We start from the raw sequence: 19,762 nt of genomic DNA, 5'->3' as shown, positions 1-19,762 counted from the left end.
CCAACTAGAGTGCCCTCACACTGGCTGTTCCCTCCACCTGCAGTGCCCTCCCCCCAAATATTTATTGGTTGACTCCTCTCTCTTTAGGTTCTGCACAACTATCACCTCCTCCAGGTGACTTTCCGTGAAGTTTCCATCTGAATGTCATTCCCCCTCAGCATATCACAGCACTTAACCATGATCTGTATCTTTTGTTTCTATTTGATTCCTTGTTTTAGAGCTGTCTCCTCCACTAGAATGTTGGCCTCACTAGGTTTTTTTCCCCACTGCCTTATCCCCAGCCCCTAAAGTAGTGCCTGGCAGTAAATGTGGAAAGAAAGAAGGGCAAAAGGAAGCAAAGAAATCAATGAGGGAACAAATGAGTGAATATATACATGTAAGGCTAAATAAATGAAATGGTATAGATGAATAAAAGAGACTATATGGAAAAAGGACCCCACCTTTCCATATTTGGAATATAAACAGATTGAGAGAAACAAAAAGACAGTTATTTTATTTCTGTTTAAAAATCCTTATGTGAGGAGAACTAGAAATTTTATATAAAAAGGGGCCCTGGCAATTTGCTAGTGTGAATGTTGGGGATCAGTCAGAGATGACAGCATTGGAAGGGTTGGTGGGGGAGAAATGGGGCTTGAGGGCCTGGAGGCCAGGAGTGGAGGGCAGGAAACAGCGGCTGCCAGGGGAGGAGGCGCAGAACAGGTGGGCAGGGTGACTCAGTCATCCCACTCATCGTCCTCATCCTCATCACCGGCCTGGTCCTCCCCTTCGTCTGGAGGAAAAGAGAAAGCAGGTCTCAGGATGAGCATAAGCGTTCAAGGGACCTGAGTGGGGTGAGGTTCCTGGGGTCTGAGAGTCAGGACTCAGGGTCCTGGGGGACTGAGGTCTTCTGCTGGAAATCACATCCGGGGCCTGTGCAGTTGGATGAGGAAGGGGCCCCCTCAGAGGAACAAGAGTTAGGGTATGGGTTGGAGTTGGAGTTGAAGTTAATGTCATTGTCAAAAATATGGTTAATTGGGATATTACTGTCGCTCACACAAGGGTTAACGTTAACGGGTTTGTTACTTAATTGGGTGGATTTAAATATTATTAGCAAAGATGGAGTATATTACAATATTACTATTTCATACCAGGTTAATGTTAATATTGTTGATACATAATGGGTTATTGACAATATCACTATCAAAGATGAGATTCATTACAATATTGTCATATAATGGATTCATAGTAATCTTGTGGATGTACTCTGGGATACATGTTAATACTGCCAATAATAGGTTGAGGTCCATATTACCCTCATATAATTGTCATATAATGACAATATTGTTGACACATCAGGGGATTAATGTTAACATTATTATATAAAGATTTGACTAGTTATATAATTATCACATAATGAGCTAATGTTCACCTATTGACACATGGAGTTAGAGTTAATATTATTGTCCAAGGTGGGGTTCTTTATAATATCATCACATGTGGACTAATGTTAACACTACTGAATATACAGGATTAATATTAATACTGTGGACATGCCTTGGCATTAATGATAATATTATCATCAAAGATAGAGTGAAACAGGTACGCCTGGGTGGCTCAGTCAGTTAAGCCTCCAGCTCTTGATTTCGGCTCAGGTCACGATCTCACAGGTTTGTTAGTTCAAGCCAGTCATCAGGCTTTGCACTAATAGTGCAGAGCCTGCCTGGGATTCTCTCTCCCCCTCTCTCTCTCTGCCCCTCCCCCTCCTGCATATGCCTGTGCCCTCTCTCTCTTGCTCTCAAAACAAATAAACTTTAAAAAAAGATAGAGTGAATTATATTATTGTTCCATAATACAATGTTAACATTGTCAAAAAGGAGATTGATACAAGAGTCATGTATGGATACTATTACTATTGATGGTAACCGTTGGGGTTATTTTTTGACCAACACTAGCCTTGGGAACCAGGCTCTGTCCTGGCAAAGGGCAGGCTCTCACCTGAGGAGTGGATGGCTCTGCTTCTCTTCTGCATCACGTGCATCAGGGCTCCCACCAACCCTTCCGATCTCGGAGGTGGAGGCTGCAGTGCTGAGCTCTCTGGGGCCCCAGGGGTCTGCAGCAAGCAGGGTTCAGCACAGAGGGTTCAAAGCTCGTGACTGGAGCACTCCTCCCTGCCCCTTCATTACTTCCCCTCCCATACACTCCAGTCCCCTTCAAGGTTCCCAGCCTACCTCGCCCCACCAACCTCCCAGCCCTGTTACTGAAACCCCAAAGACTGGGACCTCCATTAATTTCAGCCCTGGCCCCCTAATATCCTGGCTTGCCCAGCACACCCGAGCCCCAGACCCCCAACCCTCAATCCTGCCCATCTTCACCTTGTTCAGCTGAATTCCCTGCCGGATTTGATCCAAAAGTGCCCCCCGACCTCCACTGGGGGCCAGGCCCCCCACAGGCCCCAGAGCAGGAGGAGGGGGAGGGACTGGCCCATCATCAGAGCTGGGTGGTGGTGGTGGTGGTGGTGGTGGTGGTGGAGGCACAGGAGTCCCTCCAGGTCCAGAGGGCGGAGGGGGCGGTGGTCCAGAACGTCCAGTGGCTGGAGGGGGTGGTGGTGGAGGGCCCCCTCGGCCTGGGGGTGGGGGTCCCCGGGGAGTTGGCGGGGGTGGAGCACCTCCCAGAGGTACAGGGGGCAGTGGACCAGAACGACCCTTGTTGCTCCCAATAGTAGGGGGCCGGGGGGGCTGGTTTCCTCCTCGGGATGGCGGTGGGGGCGGTGGAAGTGGCTCTGAGGGGGGAAAATAACACATAGCTATTGTTATAGTTTTCTTCAGAGCCTCAGTTTTGCTCATTTATAAAATGGGTACCCCAACTGATCAACTCCTCATTCAAGGAGTATAAGGGTTTCCATGAGGACTGAGTGACTATATCTCTTAAAAATCAGCTACTAGGGCTGGAGAAGAAGGGGGGGGGAACTCACCCTGGCGCCTCATCTCCTGCCGCACAGCCTCCAGCCCACCCTGGTCCTCAATGAAATCGTAGATAAGCTTGGAGGTCTCAGCATCTGTGAGCTGGGCCTCACTGATTCCTGCCCTGGAGAACAGACTCCGCAGATCCGGGTCCAGGTTGTTTACCTGCCCAGGAGGAAAAAGGCCAGGGCAGGGGTGGGGGAATAAAGTGGATAGGGAAGGGGCACAGGTTATCAATAGGTCCACCCCCGAGAGGGATCTTCTGAGAGGGGTGTAGAAAGGGTGGGGTCTAGGGGTAGGTCTGAGCCAGTGGACTACGGAAGGGCAGGTGGGTAGTTAAGTGGGTCAAGGGGTCTTTGGAATTACTCACGTCAAATCCATTCTGGGGGTCCCACCCCACGTGGCTGACATGTCTGGGGGAGGTGAGGAGATCCCAGTGAAACCCCACTGCGCTTCCTTCCCTCCCTTCCTAGTGAAGCCCTCTTGCCTTCTGCCCAGAGAGACTCCGAGGAGCCAGAATTAATGAATGAGTCACAAGTGAATGACTGAGTGACTGAATGAGAGCAACAGTTATAGAATTAGAAGGGGTCCATAGTTTGTGGTGCCCATCTGTCTACCCATCCCTTTTTCTACCATCCATCCACCCATCCATTTGCCCACCTAGCCATTTGCATCCACCTGTCAGACCACTGATCTATTGTACATTTGTTTCTCTACTCATCTTCCTATATCTGTTTACCCATTTGTCCACCAATCTATCTTCACACATACTTGATCATCCACCCAACCACTTACCCATGTGCTCACCTTTCAATCCATCTACTCTTTTGTCCACCCATTCAACCACATACTTTTGTCTGTCTACTTATCCATTGAACTGTCCATTCATCCACATATCTGGCCACCTGTCCATCCCCATCCACCTTGTTTGTGAACCAACCAGATATCCATCCATCTGTCCACACACTCATCCACTCACCCATCCATCTGCCTACCCACTTCCCATTTACCCATTCACCCATCAATCCACCCACCTATCCATTCATTCCCCAACTCACTCTTTCATCCACCCATTCATCCATCCATCCATTTACCCATCTACCCACCCATCCATTTACCCACCAGCCCACCCAAGGTGGGACTAAGGTGAAGCAAGTGAGGTGCCTAAGGCGTAAAATTTAATGGGGCCCTCACTCTCAGAGTCATTAGTTACAGTTGCATGACCCTTAGAGTAACTACCTCTATAAATTTTGTAACCTTGGCGCCTCGCTTGCCTCTCTCTCCCTAGTCGTGGCCTTGCATCCACCCACCTATCCACGCATCTACCTACCCACCCACCCATGTGCCCATCCTTCCATCTACTCAGCTCTCTTCCTGTCCAACTTTTCATTCACCCCCCCCAGAGGGATCTGTGGGACCAGTGGGGAGAGGTTCTCACTTGAATCCACTGGGTGCACCAATATCAGCTTTGCTGATCTTTTTCTTCCCTGAGCGTTTCTTATCAGCTGGGCCAGGCCCAGGTGCTGGGAGCCCACGGTATCGTGAACTTGTGATGTCCGGGTTTTGGATGTCCACTGTTACTAGCCCCAGGGAGAGGGGGCCAGCTGCTGGGCCTGTGGGGAAAATAGTGTGATTGAGCCATTGACCTACTTACCTACCAACCAAAGCATAGGGGCAAGAGACAGGAAGAGTGTTGAGGGAATCTGTGTGTGTGTGTTTGATGGTCACAGAGGGAGTGGGTAAGGGGTCCAAGTAGGGTTTATGGAGAAGTGGATGAGTGGATTCTACAAGCCATTCTTACATTCACCAATTCATTTATTTATTCATTCACTCATGCTTATCACTTAAGTATTGATTCATTCATTCATGGCTCATTGACCAAATTATTTGTTAAATTATTCATTCAGTCAGTCGTTCAGTCAATCATTGCTTTATTCACTGATTGAAATGTTATGTCAATTATTCATTTATTTGCTGTTCAATTCATTCACTTACTCATTGATTTACTCAATCATCCATCCATCTATTCATCCATATATCCACATACTCATTCTCCTATACATCTATGTTTTCATCTTCCCATCAATTCATCCCCCACTCAACCATCTATCCACCACCAATCCATCTACCCACCCATTCGCCCACTTATCTCTACACCCACCCAACTACTCATCCATCCACCCACTCCCCACCCATCTATCCATCCACTCCCCCACCCACCTGTCCACTCAGAGACACAGGAAAGAATCAGCACTCACCCCCTTGGTCTCCACCTGGGTGCGGAGGCAGGGGTGGGGGCCCTCTTCTCTCTGGAGAGATGGAACGGATAGAGAGCTATTACAACCCTGCCACAGGTTCCTGGGCTAGCCCTTTATTACCTTCCTTGAACTTGAGGACTCACCTTCATTGGCTGGTGCTGGTGGTGGGGGTAGCTGGCGTCTATCTGTGGAGAGATGGATGGACTGGGAACCAGAACCATAAGAGGAGCTTTTCCAGCTCCCTACCCTTGCATGTACTCCTGCCCAACCTCGTTTTCTCCCCCAAGGCCTCCTCACCTCCACTTTGCCTCTGATTCCTTTTTTGTATCTTCTCCTGCACCAGGGCCCGGAAGGCCTGGGCCTCGCCCTCGTCTGCAAAGTTCAGCCCTGCTTGGCAGTCCTGCACATATCTTGGGTTCAATAGCCTTCCAGGCCCCCCATACCTTTCCCATCTCCTCCCCACATCCCAACTGAGGCCCAGGGGTTGAGTGGCCACTTACATCTCCAGCAAAAGTGTGGAAGTAGGGGGTGGGAGTGGAGTAGACCAACTGTGAGTACAGTTCCTGTTCCCAGAGCAGCTGGCCAGCCTGGAGAGGTGGGAAACACACTGGCACTGAGGCCTGCCCGGGGTGGCAGGCCTCTGTTATCTGGGCAAGGAGAATGATATCATAATATGGGGCCCCAGGATCGCATTAGAGATTTCCAGCTTAGCATCAGGGAGTTGGGGGTCTAGATGTCAGATGTGGAGGGTTGAGGTACAGTATGGGAGCTGGACACTGCAGTCAGAGATTTGGATTTGGGGTTCAGGGCCCTAGATGTGGGACTTGGGGGCTTGAATAGGAGGATTTAGGACTCTAGTCCTAGGAAACTGAACTCATTCACAGACTCCATCTTACATCCTTCCTTTATGGGGGCCTTCATTTGGACAGGTAGGGCTCCAGTCCTGGGAGTTGGGGTTGATATTTGAGGTTCAGACATATAGACTTGAAAGCTTTGGGGGTGGGGGATTCAGCCAAGGTGTATGTGCGATTTGAGGTTTGTGGAGCAGAGCTATGGCTTAGGAGCTAGGCAAACATTTAGGGTTCAGGAGTTATGATAGGGAATTTATGGGACCCAAAATGTTAAGTTTAGAAAAGATTTGAAGTTAAGGTAAACATACAGGGCTCTTTTTGTTTGGAGTTCATGAAATAGAACTATACTGTTAGATTTAGGAGTTATACTAATATTTGGGGTTTTATAGATCTTGACATGGAGATTCTGGGTCAATTATCAAAAACAAAGAAAGGCAAACCAGAGTTTGACATCTGGATGAAGTCTTTGGTCCCAGGGCTCAGGTTTACTGATCTGTCCAAGGCCTTGGGGCTATGGACACAGGTATGGGTTTGCAGGGTTGAAAACTGGTTTGCATGTCCAGTGCGGGGAGGTGGGAGTCACCTGAAGGCCGTAAAGACGGATGAAGTAGGACTTCTGGGGGTTATCCTTCACGAAGCACACAGCCCCACAATGCTCCTTGGTCCAGTGCTCTGCTCCGGGAGGCAGTGCCAGGTAGAGCTGAACAACGGCGGTGGCCAGTGTCTGGGAGGGAAGAGCAGGGCTCATTGGAATCTGGTCAGCCAGAGGGTCCAGTTCTCCCATGTCCGTGGCTGTTAGGGCTCCAAAGGAAGAGCCACGGCCAGAGGGAGAGTTGACAGACTTGGAAATCAAGATCTTCCTGGGATCGGTGAATGGGGCTAAGTGGATTCTAAGAGAGGAGATGATGGAGAAGGAGGAGAGGAAGAGGGGAAGGAAGAAGAGGAAAGGAGAAGGATGGGGAAGATGAGGAGGCAGAGAGGAGTAGAGGAAGAGGAGGAAAGGGAGGGAGACAGGGAGGGAGACAGGGAGGGCTAGGAGATCCCCAGCTCACCCAGCATTTCCGACCCAGCATCTCGAAGAGTCGCTGGTTCTCGTGGTCCTGGAGGAGCGTGGAGGGTACGTTCTGCTGAACCCCTGGTCCTCCGCGACCCCCAGACCTGCCTCCCACAGGGCCCCCACTCATGGTGCCTCCTGCCCTTGTCCTCTCCGGCTAGGCTCTGGGTGCAGGGTAAGAAGAGGAACTTCCGCAGTGAGCAGGGGAACAGGAAGTGCAAAAAACCACAAGGGAAACAAGTCCTCCAGGGGCCCCTGGGTGGGCCTGGCCTCCTCCTCCCTCCCTAGAACAGGCTTGGACCCTCCTCCCTCAGACTGGGGCCCTCTTCCATTCAACTGGTTAAGACCCATCTTTTGGACCAGCTCAGGTCCTCTTCTTCTATTCTTACTCCCTGAGGCCCATCTCCCTCTGACTGGCTCAGATCCTCTTCCCTCTGATTGGATGACAGCAAGAGCTAGGCCACTGCTGCACTTCTGCCGGGGGACACTATGGCAGGGAGCAGTCATGGAGCTGGGCAGTCTCCTTCCTCCCCAAAGCATCCAGTTGGTCTGGGCCTGAGGCCCAAGGCCCCTCATGCTGAAGAATTACTGTGTTTAAACCTTTCTTCTAATGACACTGGGAGTGCCTGGGATCCCACCCCTCTCCTGAGACCCCAACAATGCGTATGCACCCAGCTCACTTCCCCATCCCTTACTCTTGCCTCCCCACAGTTCCCAAATGATTTTCTGCTTATCATCCCTTTATAGCATATATGAATGCCTAGTCAACATCTTGTTTAGTTTTCATTGCTTTTGAACTTTTAAAAGTCAGTCATCTTCAGAGTCTTGCTTTTTCCCCACACAACATTCTATTTTCATCCACGTTTATGTAGCACTGAACATGTATGCCACACTGTTCTGCCCTCTTTGTAAATATCGACTCATCTAAATCCTCATAACAGCCTATGGGGCATACACTCTTACCATGTCCATTTGATAGTGGGAAATGAGGGAACTGAGGCACACGGCGGTTCCATGATTTTTCCCAGTAGCTCCCAGCTCGCAAGTGGTAGTTCAGTCCTCACTTCTCCGTGGGCCTCAATTTACCATTTGGGGACATGAAGCTCTCAGGCACATACAGCAGTCTGGGGGAGCTGAGCAGGTCTGGAGTGTAACTGACATTCTCTGGTACCTGCAGGGAAACAGCACATCTCAAGGTGGGACCCACACTCGTGCCTGGAAACCTTCAAGGAAGTACAGAGCTTCTCTCCCAAGCCGAAACTCAAAGTTCCTTCTGATGGGGCAATTCCAGCCTCCCTCCCTCCCCTCCTCACAACTCAGCCTTGGGCACCTACAACTCACCAGACAATTTAGGCAATTTCGTACCTCTGCCTGGAGCACCTTCTGGCTTGTCCATAGGGCAAAGCTCTGCTTTGCTGCTCAAAGAGCCATTGTATTCATTCATTTTAATACTGCTCATCATGCTCTTGCCCTGTGCCATGCGTATCTCCAGTATCTGGCACAAACTAGACACCAAATAAATGTTTACTGAAGGAATCAATAAGGGATTAGTGTCGGATTTAGGTTTTCTTTTTTTAATTTTTTAATTTTTTGTGGGGGAGGGGCAGACAGAATCCCAAGCAGGCTCCACACTATCAGTGTGGAGCCCAATGTGGGGCTCAGACTCATGAAACATGAGACCACGGCCTGAGCCAAAATCAAAAGTCGGATGCTTATGTATGTTAACTACCTTGAATTTATTATTTTTTTTTTTGAGAGAGAGAGAGAGAGAGAGAGAGAGAGAGAGAGAGAGAGAGAAGGGTACAATGAGTGAGGGGCAGAGTGAGAGAGAATCCCAGGAGGAGCAGAGGGAGGGAGAGAGAGAGAGAAAAGAGGGGCTCACCCAATGCGGGGCTCAAGATCACCCAAAGCAAGGCTCAAGCTCACCCGATGGGGGATTCAAACCCACGAACTGTGAGATCATGACCTGAGCCGAAGTCCTGAGCCACCCAGGCACCCACTAACTTGAATTTAAATAAATAAATTAATTATTAAAAAAAAAAAGTCTGATGCTTAACTGACTGAACCACCCAGGTGCCCCTGATTTAATGTTCTGAGCTTTTTCTAAGTGCCTTACATTTATTAACTGGTTTCACTTTCACAAATGACCCCACGAGGGAAGCACTGCTCTTATCCCCATTTTACCCATAGGGAAGCTGAGGCCCAGAAAAGTTAGCTAACTTGCCCAAGATCACCCAGCTTGTGAACGGTGGAGCTGAGGCCAAATACATGAGAAATGATTCCTAATCTGTCAAGTGCCACGTGGGAACAGAGAAAATTCTTCTGCTCCTTCTCGGCCTTGTGTTCTCAACCTTCCACCTCCTTCTTTCTCTGCCACTAGATCTGTCTCCCTTGAGTCTACATCAGAAGGCCTTAAACCTCTGCCACATTTGCTGGTTGTTTTTTAAATTAACATTTTTTTAATGTTTATTTATTCATTTTTGAGAGACAGAAAGAAGAGTGCGCAGGGGAGGGGCAGAAAGAAAGAGAGAATCCCAAGCAGGCTCAATGCTGTCAGCACAGAGCCTGATGCGGGGCTCGAACCCACAAACCGTGAGATCATGACCTGAGCTGAAATCAAGAGTCGGACGCTTAACCAACTGAACCACCGAGGCACCCCTAAATTAATATTTAAAAGTTATATACTTCCAGTTCTAAGTAGCAGACAAGTTTAAAATTTATATTTTTTTCCAAAAATAAATAAATAAATTTTATATGTTTCTCTAAATAAAAAACCTAGAGTTTTATTTTAGTCCTTCATAGAATGAGTGTCCCCACCCTGGAATATAGTGACTTAGAAATCATTTTTACCATTATCCAGATTATTGAATTACTTTGTTGACCTGCATTAATAATTTGGAGCTGGTTTATTTTACTTTTATGTATTCCCATTGATGCAGTGCTTTTCTGCACTGGATGACAGTACTTGGTGAAGTGAGGACCTCAAAGGTAATTTGCTCTCCAGGACCTTCAAAAAGACTTAAAAGAACAAAAACCTCAATTTAGCTTTTATGGTTCGCAGCAGGAGGGTGGGTCCAATACCAGTCCACCACAGCTGGGAGCAGTGGTTCAAACTCACTTCTTAGCAATCCAGTGAATACCCAGGAACCCCCCAGACCCAGGATATAACCAATAACTTAGACCATCCTGATGTCCCTCCACCACCCCCCCCACCCCCCGCCGGGGTCACCAGATGGAGAACCATTTCCTGTTTATATCCTGTGCTTATTTTGCTTTATTCTGAGAGGATCTTGCCACACCTCAAGCCCTGAGTAGGAAATAAGACACAGTCAGTGATAAGACATGGGGTGTCTTCCCCACTTTGGTCCTACCACATGACTGAGTCCATGGAGGAGAAGTAGGCACAGGTAGGGCCCTACTGGGGGGCCCTACTGCTGTCCCATAAGACCAAACTGAGGCCAAGATGGCAAAATGTCCTTTGCCATGCCATCCTTCTCCCCTTCCTTCCCTGCCTCTCCTGGTCCTCTGTACCCCTGACTGAGGGGTGCTTCCTAGGGACAGGCCTAAGGAAACAGCAGTTCCCAACCATCTGACCCTGGAATGACATTCAGATACATTACAAGGGTTGGTGGTGTGGGACTGTCCCCCAGCATCCTAGCCACCCCCCCCCCATTCAATGCCAAAGCACCCCCATCATTGTGACAACCGAAGTCCGCCTACCAGGAATTCCCAAAACACACCCCCAGGTCAGGAAGGAACATGACCCTTGTCTGTCTGGTTCTTTGCCAGTATCCCCACCACCCTAGCACAAGACCCTGCATGCAGCTCAGTCAGCATTTGTTGAGTAATCATCGTACAGTCCAGCTATCTATGCTGTGATTTACTGCCCGCTGTCCACAAGGCTCCCCTGTCCTCTCTTCACCCCTCCTGCCTAGGGAAAGGGGGAAGAAAAGAACTCAAGAGTGTGCAGGGGCCAGCCTCTCCCACAAAGGTGTCTAAACTGTTCATGGATGTTATGGGCAAATGGGTACTTTAGGGGTTCTCAGGAGAGGGGCTGATTTCTAGTCCTGATAGGGATGGAGTAAGGACAGGGGGTGCACAGAAAAGCAGAGATACCTGAAAAGATAACAATGGTTCAGTGGTGGGGTGCCTGGCTGGCTCAGTCAGTAGCGAGTAGGTGACTCTTGACCTCAAGGTCATGAGTTCAAACCCCATGTTGGACTTAGAGCTAACATTAAAAAAGAAAAAGAAGAAAAAAATTTGAGAGAAGAATGGCTCAGTGGTTGGAACCACAGATTCTGGGGCCTTACAGCCTAGCTCCGGCTCTGGCTCTGGCTGTGCCACTTACCAGCTGTTAAAAGTCTGGGAACCTCTCAGTGCCTCCCTTGTCTCATCCGTAAAGTGAAGATAATAGCAGTTAATGTTGTTTTGAAGGCTAAATGAGATAATTCATGCAAAGTGATTAGGACAGGGCTTAACATGTTATAATCATGCATAGTTGTTTTTATGAAACAGCAGTGACTTGGATAACCGAACTATCATCCCTTCAGCCTAGCATTCTCCCACCCTCTCCCCCTTCCTTTCCTCACCCTCCTCCTTTGCACTTTAATTGGTGGACGGTCAGAGACCCAGGGTACACGACCACCTTCCCACTGCCCTTTTTCAACTTTCCCTTGCATCCCTGAAATGCAAAGACCATCTCAGAGAGCCATTCCGTGGGCCCTGGCCAGACTCCTCCAGGGCTGTGACATGTTCCTGGCGCCCTCCCGGCCAACCTGGGAGGTGCCACCCACCACTTGTTTCCTGCCCTACTCCCCCAGGCCCAGCACAGGAAAATACCCCCTTCTAGGTTTGTGTCCCCTCCAAGTCCCTACCCTGTCCACAACCTCAAAGTCACAACTCTCCCTAGATAGGTGCCCGCTACCTCTGTGCACCCCAATGTGTGTCCATTCCCTCGTCTGTGACACCAGAATTGTACACACCCGAGTGTGTGTGACCCCTTGCGTGTCCAAACCCCTGTGTGTGTGACTCTAGGAACATCCACTTGTGCTGACACCCTTGACTGTGAGCCCCAAAACAGCCATAACGCTGCAGCCTGGAAAGCACCACTGCTGGTGTGGGGAGGAACGCAAAATGGAGCAGTCCGCCCAGGATCATACCACTAGAAAGGGGATGGCCACCTTTCAACATACCATTTGTTTGTGGGGGAGGATTGCGACAGCTGCCTCACCCCTAATGGAGAGGGGAATGTCGCAATCTTGCTTGTCCCAAGATTCCCATCCCGTCCTCCCGACTCCCACCCGCCTCAGGCGTGCCTTGCGCTCTGGTCGCGCCCTCAACCTCTCTCGCGTCCGCCATCTTAACCACTCTCACCCCCCTCGATTCCTTAGAAGCCTCTGTCATTGTACCGGAACCTCCAATTGGCTCAGGGCTGGGGAATCAGAGACTGCCGTGGGCTCTTATTGGTCGATGGTAGAATTCCGCTTGGGTCTCAGAGCCTAACAGCCCGCCTCCGCTCGTGCGCGCCGGTCTCCCATTGGTCACGGGCTCGGGCATGTGCAGTGGGTGCCAGACCCGGGTGCCCAGCCACTGAAGCGAGGCTTTGGAGATTTCCGATGGCGGGTTCGAATACCATCTCGGGAGGGTCAGTTGGTTCACCTGTAAAAAGGTGGTGCTTCCTGTTGGGGGTTAGTGAGATGACATACCGGGCCATGATGCCCTGTGTAAACGCTAAATTGTAAACTCTAACAAAGCCAGTAGGGTTTTCCTGCCCGTACCCAGTTGTTCTTGGGTGCATTTATTCTCTAGTTAACGCAGAATAGAAAGTATTCTCTGAGTTTGGGTTCTAGGAAATACTCTTAAGTTACTTTAATAAAATAAAATTAAGCCGCAGTAGGACGGGCACAGGTTGGTTATCTGGCTCTCCCAATACCATAAATTGCAGAGTGAACATCTGTGGTCTTTGGGTTCAGTGTGCTAAAATCATTAATTTTACTCCTCTGACAGATGGGTACAAAATTGACAACATCCCTCATGGCGAGGACTTTGACAAAATATGTTTAAGAGAATAAATATTTTCCCCAGTTTTCGAACCAGAGGGGACAGGATCATTGTGATTGACATGTGTTATTTAATATACGTAGGTGGCTCAGTCTGTTAAGCGCCGACTTAGGCTCAGGTCATGATCTCACATCCGTGAGTTCGAGCCCTGCCTCGGGCTCTGTGCTGACAGCTCAGAGCCTGGAACCTGCTTTGGATTCTGTGTCTCCCTCTCTCTCTGCCCCACCCCTGCTTGCTCTCTCACTCTCTCTGTCTCTCAAAAATGAATAAACGTTAAAAAAATTTAATAGACATCGTAGGTGATCTAGCCAGTTACCTGTCTTAAAGTTTGCAATTTTTACATTATATATGTATGTAAATTAAAATTTAAGCATATGTATGTGCATTATAAAATACATACAAATAATAAATACATGATTCATAGGGATGTAGATGATGTAGATGGAGGAGTGGGGCTTCGATTCACTGTCCTGGGTCAGTTACATGCTGAAAGGCAAGTAACTGTTGATAATTTCACATGGTGATCTCAATTTTAGGAAGCCTGAGCCCTGAGCCCCCTGCCTTCACCAGGTGGGGCACATTTCCCTTAATTTGCTTGGAAACTCCAAATCTATGGCCAGGTCTGCCTCCACTGCTGAAAACACAAGCTGACCTCTGCGTCAGCTCTGATCCTGGGAAGATTGTTATTTTAAGTGTGTGTATGGGTGTGTGGCGTACTGGGTCGGGGTACTTTGTCATCACTGGATGTTTCTGATGGTGGCTGGGTTTATAACATTATATACTTCAGTTTAGTATCTTCCCCCCTGGGGGCCATTGTTGGTGAGAGGTGAATTGCTTTCATTTGGGATCTTGCCCTAATTATTATACTATGGTATAGCCCAACAGGCAATAAATACACCCCAAAGTGATACAATTGAAGAGGACTGGAGGGGAACTAAAGACAATCTTTAGCCTCTGAATAAAAGAATGAGCCTATCTAAAATAAAGTGCTTAAAGGAAACCTCCAAGAGGGGCACCCGGGTGGCTCAGTCAGTTAAGTGTCCAACTTAGGCTCAGGTCATGATCTTACGGTTCATGAATTTGAGTCCTGCTTTGGGCTCTGTACTGACAGCTCAGAGCCTGGAGCCTGCTTCTGATTCTGGGTCTCCCTCTCTCTCTGGCCCTCCCCCACTCATGCTCTGTCTCTCTTTCTCTCTCTCTCTCCCAAAAATAAATAAATATTTAAAAATATTAAAAAAGAAAACCTCCAAGAAATGTAGTTTTTGTTGTTCATCTGTAGCCCTTTAAATTACACAGATTTCATCATCAACCCCAGTTTAGACCTTGATTACAAGCAACTTGAAAAAAAATTGGTTTTTGTTTATTTGCTAGGTTTGGCAGCTATGGGAAAACACAGTGTGTGCATTTATAATTTTATGATCAATGGAGCTTTTAGGAAATGGGGTGATAGATATGCACATATGCTTGCTTGAGTCCTGCAAGTTAGTCAGGAAGTTTTAATGTCTCTTTCTTTCTTTCTTTCTTTCTTTCTTTCTTTCTTTCTTTCTTTCTTTCTTTCTTTCTTTTTTTTTTTTCCAACGATGGTCTTTTAAAGTCGAAGCAAAACCTTCTCAAGCTTTTTTTTTTTCTCTTGATTTTCTTTGATTTGTGACTGAAAGATACTTTGTCAATGTTTGCAAATAGGAGTCTGGGTCTGGGGTCTAGCTCCACAGCAGGGAGGGATGGGACATTTGGGAGGGCAGGGATTTAGTGGGTTTTTTTCTGATTAATTAGTCATAGTCTTATCAAAGATAGATGAACTCCTATGTAAAACTTGAATTATAAAAGAATTATAGTGGTGTGGGGTATCTGGCAATGAGTGAGGCCAGGTACCAAACAGAATCTCTCCTCCCTCCTGAATCAGGCTGTGAATATCTGCTTGTGAAATCCCTGAACGCCCTAGCAGTTTGGGTTCCACAAAGAGTAAAAGTAGGTGCCAGGTAGGGTGCAGTGAGTGGCCAGGCGGCTTCTGAGCCTCATCCCAGATTTATTTTCCCAGATGAAGGAAACCACGTGTTGAAATCAAACAACCAATTGGAGTAAAATATCTTGTAATTGGTTTGTAACCAAGTGCACTTGGGTAGGTTGTTTGCAAAGATGAGCGTTATGGACTGAATTGTGTCCTTTGAAAATTCATATGTTGAGGCCCTAACCCCTAATGTGACTGTATTTGCAGATGGGGACTTTTAAGAGATATCTACGGTTGAATGAGGTCACAAAGGCGGGACCCTTATCCAATAGGGCTGGTGTCCTTACAAAAAGAAGAAGAGAGGGATGCCTGGGTGGCTCAGTTGGTTAGAGTTAGGCATCTGATTTCAGCTCAGGTCATGATCTCACCATTCGTGGGTTGAGGCCCATGTTGGGGTCTGTGCTGACAGCTCAGAGCCTGGAGCCTGCTTCAGACTCTGTGTCTCCCTCTCTCTCTGCCCCTCCCCCCTCAAAAATGAATAAACATTAAAACAAGGGGAGGAAGAGGCACCAGAGGTTTGTGTACAGAGAAAAGGCCACGTGAGGACACAGTGAGAAGGTGGCCATCTGCAAGCCAAGGAGAGAGACTTCAAGAGAAACCAGACTTGCCAACACCTTTGATGAGGGAGCGCTGAGCAAGCTGAGGGCGAAGTACAGGCTAACAGCACCCTCCCCCTCAAGGTGGGATATGTGTGATATTCCTCAGACACTCCGGCTGCCCAAGAACAGGGGAAAGGAAAGAAGGCAAATGGTTGACTGATAGAGATTACAGTCGTGCAGGACAGGAGTCTCCTTCAGTTTATGGACAACTTAGTAAAGTCACAGTATGCTGCAAATAAAAGGCAATCTAATCCATAGCCTAATCTCCAGACACCTATAGACTCCGTTTCCTGGAGCCCTAATATCACGCTCATCAAGATGTAAGGGAGTTTAAGTGCTTGCCATGGTGATGTGGGAAACAAAGGCAAATGAAAAATTATATTCCCTTACTGCCTACAGCCCATTGACGAGTCTTTCAAACAGGCAGAGTGACCTTCTTCTAGGAACTCAACTGCCTCGATGATGACACTTTGCTAGAGGCAAAAGGAATCTTGGCTTAACATTATCCCGACCCCCCCAGGATCCTGTGAGTCTCCTCAAACACAGAAAACTTCCTTTGCAAACATCCTTTATGTTTAACCCCCAAGTATATGTTGGCAATTATACTCTAAGCATATGGCCCCTGATATACATATCTGAAGGCTCTCATGACTGAGGTTTTACTAAACAGTATTAAATGACGTTTTCCTAACAACAGCTAGCCCCTCAAGGTCCTGGAAACCTGGCTCCTAAAATTCCTTAGAGACTTATGCTGTCCCTAACCCCCTCCCAACCTGAAGGTATATAATCAGTCACTCTTCCCAACCCCAATGCAGCTCTTTCTGCCCACGGGTCCTGTCCCTGTGCTTTAATAAAATCACCTTTCTGCACCAAAGACGTCTTCAAGAATTCTTTCTTGGCCATTGGCTCTGAACCCCACCATCACCCCAAAACTCCATCACCTTGATCTTGGACTTCCACCCTCCAGAGCTGTGAGAAAAATATATTTCTCTTGTTTAAGCCAACCAGTCTGTGGTATTCTGTAATGGCAGCCCTGGCAGATGAACAGAGACGGCCACAAACATTCCCCCGTATCTGCAGTCCTGCCCCTTAGCAATGTGATTTTGCAGCTACCATATCCAGAGCTGGAGTCTGTTTCCTCACCCCTTGAAACTAGGCTGGCCTTGTGACTTGCTGTGACCAACAGCATACAGCAGAAGTGCCATTATGTGAGATCCAGAGACTAGTCCTCAAGAAGGATGCAGCCTTGGCCATAGTGGAGCAGGGCTCTGAGCCCTCCTGGTGAGGAAGCCGACCTGGCTTCTTGAGAGGAGGTGTGGCGGAGAACCAAGACACCCCTAATGACAGCCAGCACCAACCACCAGACTTGTGAGCCAACCCTCCAGTTGACTACAGCCAAGAGAGAGCAGAGGAAACTCTGAGAGGAACCACCAGCTGATCCTAGCTCACCATACACAGTTGTAGTTCAAAGCCACTATGTTCTGTAGTTACATTGCAACAGCAACTGAACTGACACAGTTCTTCTCTCCCTGACCAGGGCTGAGTGGACCTGGCAGTGTTCCTCAAGAGCAAATTTTGTTTTGGTGGCCAAAGGCCCGATCCTTGGGAGGCCTGGAACTACCACAAGGAGACAGACCCTCCAGTCCCCCAGGGCTGGGAGTCCCAGTGTGACACTCAACACTTGTCGGCTTCAATTCTCTTTCCCCAGATTAAAAGTCAGTAGTAGCCTTTGCTGTCTTGGAAATTGCGGTGATAACTACTGGAAAATCCAAAAACAAAGAAAGGCTTCTTTAAGCAATTATGAGGCTTCGCTAGAGAAATGGCGCTACAAGGTATATTATGGACAAGTGATGGTATATAATTTGAATACCTAGTTATTAGTGTGAATAACCAAGATGAAGGTGCTGTATATGTTTGTTTGTTTGTTTGTTTATTGAGAGAGAGTACAAGCAGGGAATGGGCAGAGGGAGAGGGAGAAAGAGAATACCAACCAGGCTCCAAGCCCAGCGCAGAGCCTGACACAGGGCTTGATCCCACAACCTTGAGACCATAACCTGAGCCAAACTTAAGAGTCAGACACTCAGCCCACTGAATCACCTAGGCGCCCCTAGTGCTGTAGGTTTTTTTAAGTTTATTTATTTATTTTGAGAGAGAGAGAGAGAGAGAGAGAGAGAGAGAGAGAGAGAGAGAGAGCACAAGCAGGGGAGGGGCAGAGAGAGAGGGAGTGAGAGAGAATCCCAAGCAGGCTCCATGCTGTCAGCACAGAGCCAGACATGGGGCTCAAACTCATGAACCGTGAGATCATAACCTGAGCCCAAATCAAGAGTCGGATGCTTAACTGACCGAGCCACCCAGGTGCCCTTAGTAATGTATAAGTTTAAATGTAGAAAGGGACACCTGGCTGGTTCAGTCCAAAGAGCACTGACTCTTGATCTTGGGGTTGTGATTTCAAGCCCCATGTTGGATATAGAGTACTTAAATAAACATTAACAAAAAATAAGTGTAGAAACAGCATTTTTCAAAATCAGAGAGAAAAGTGTTAAATTTGCCTGATTATTTTAATACATTCACTCAGCATGTTACAGAGTGCTTTACATTGTCAAAGAGTAGTTGGAATTTTTTCTTGATTTCAAGTTAAATCCACAATGTTAAAGCACATTGTGGGGCACCTGGGTGGCTCAGTTGGTTGAGCATCTGACTTTGGCTCAGGTCATGATCTCACAGTTCGTGAGTTCAAGCCCCACATCAGGCTCACTGCTATCAGCCTGTCAGCTCAGAGCCTGCTTCAGATCCTCTGTCCCTCTCTCTGTGCCCCTCCCCCGCTTATACTCTGTGGGGGAGGGGCAAATATAAAATAGCAATAAATAAAATAAAAATAAATAATAAATAAATAAAAATATTTTTAAAAACACACATTGTAATTTCCATCAGTAACTTGTTGGCATTGGGTGAGAGGAAACCCCTCCTCTTCCAAAGGTGTGATTTCTGCTGAAGACTTTCAAAGACATTCTCTAATGCAGTGTCATTAAGAAGGTCTTTTAGGGGCACCTGGGTGTCTCAGTCAGTTAAGCATCTGACTTCATCTCAGGTCATGATCTCACCGTTTGTGGGTTCGAGCCCCGCGTTGGGCTCTGTGCCAACAGCTCAGAGCCTGGAGCCTGTTTCAGATTCTGCGTCTCCCTCTCTGACCCCCCCCACACTCTGTCTCCCTCTGTCTCAAAAATAAATAAACATTAAAAAAAATTTTTTTTAAAAAGAAGGTCTTTTATTTCTCTGCCCACTCTCAGCACTTTCGGGCTGAGAATTTCCATTTCATATTTTGATTAAGCAGTGAGTAGGTTTGTGTCCAACACTGATTGAAATAGGAAACTGAGGGGCACCTGGGTGGCTCAATCAGTTAAGCATCCAACTTTGGCTCAGCTCATTGTCTCACACACAGTGCAGAGCCTGCTTCAGATCCTCTGTCTCCCTCTCTCTCAACCCCTCTCCCGCTCTTTCTCTCTCAAAAATACATAAACATAAAAAAGGTAACTGAAATACATCCCCAGGTTGCAGAGGGAAAGGTGAGCCACATGGCTGAGAGATCTCCAGAAACTCTGGCAAACGAATGTATGTATATACTTCACATGCATACTCACACACAGACAGGAGCATGCGTGTTTGTGTGGCTCATAGAGCCGCGGATTGGTCAGGGACCTCAAGGGGGAAAAACCTAATATTGTCACTGAAGTGATTTGGTAGGTGACACCACCATCCTCAGTACCTAATTATTTTCCTCAAATAGTTCAGTGAGTAACTGCACAAGAGTTCAGGATTCAATCTTAGGCACGAGAGGAACACCTATAAAATTTGTAGAATGCATTAGATCCGCCGAACCAAAATGTATTCATTCAACAAATATTTTTGAGTGCCAGCTCTGTCCCAGGCACTGCGTTCAGCCTGGTGGTTAAAAACCTGAGCAGAGCTGCTGCCCTCACAGGGCTTCCATCCAGA

General features: G+C 47.8%; 1 protein-coding gene across 3 annotated transcripts; it reads right to left on the bottom strand.

Moving 5' to 3' along the window:
• Positions 1 to 466: 466 nt before the first annotated feature.
• WAS (WASP actin nucleation promoting factor) lies at positions 467 to 12,414 on the bottom strand. Of its 3 annotated transcripts, XM_045050702.1 has the most exons (14): positions 12,295 to 12,414; positions 11,451 to 11,537; positions 8,066 to 8,273; positions 6,632 to 6,772; positions 5,698 to 5,784; positions 5,495 to 5,597; positions 5,341 to 5,382; positions 5,198 to 5,248; positions 4,378 to 4,552; positions 3,310 to 3,352; positions 2,951 to 3,104; positions 2,352 to 2,758; positions 1,975 to 2,089; positions 467 to 769 (listed from the first exon to the last, which is right to left on the bottom strand). In XM_045050702.1, the coding sequence occupies exons 3-14, from the start codon at positions 8,072 to 8,074 to the stop codon at positions 714 to 716; spliced, it is 1,383 nt and encodes a 460-aa protein (XP_044906637.1). In that variant the 5' UTR covers positions 8,075 to 8,273; positions 11,451 to 11,537; positions 12,295 to 12,414; the 3' UTR covers positions 467 to 713. The 3 variants fall into 3 exon arrangements, with proteins under 3 accessions (XP_044906637.1, XP_019679336.1, XP_004000534.1); XM_019823777.3 differs by lacking the exons at positions 11,451 to 11,537; positions 12,295 to 12,414 and adding an exon at positions 8,468 to 8,614; XM_004000485.6 differs by lacking the exons at positions 8,066 to 8,273; positions 11,451 to 11,537; positions 12,295 to 12,414 and adding an exon at positions 7,101 to 7,383.
• Between the last annotated feature and the right edge of the window lie 7,348 nt (positions 12,415 to 19,762).

The sequence above is a fragment of the Felis catus genome, chromosome X (genome assembly GCF_018350175.1).
Source record: "Felis catus isolate Fca126 chromosome X, F.catus_Fca126_mat1.0, whole genome shotgun sequence".
Lineage (NCBI taxonomy): Eukaryota > Metazoa > Chordata > Mammalia > Carnivora > Felidae > Felis > Felis catus.
This window is presented reverse-complemented; position numbering and strand designations above follow the sequence as displayed.

Excerpts from the sequence above, each read along its gene's own strand:
- WAS (XM_004000485.6), bottom strand. The coding sequence starts at position 7,232 with ATGAGTGGGGGCCCTGTGGGAGGCAGGTCTGGGGGTCGCGGAGGACCA. Across the intron at positions 6,773-7,100 it reads TGCTGGGTCGGAAATGCTGG|ACACTGGCCACCGCCGTTGT; the intron begins GTGAGCTGGGGA and ends CTTCCCTCCCAG. Across the intron at positions 5,785-6,631 it reads TCCGTCTTTACGGCCTTCAG|GCTGGCCAGCTGCTCTGGGA; the intron begins GTGACTCCCACC and ends CCACCTCTCCAG.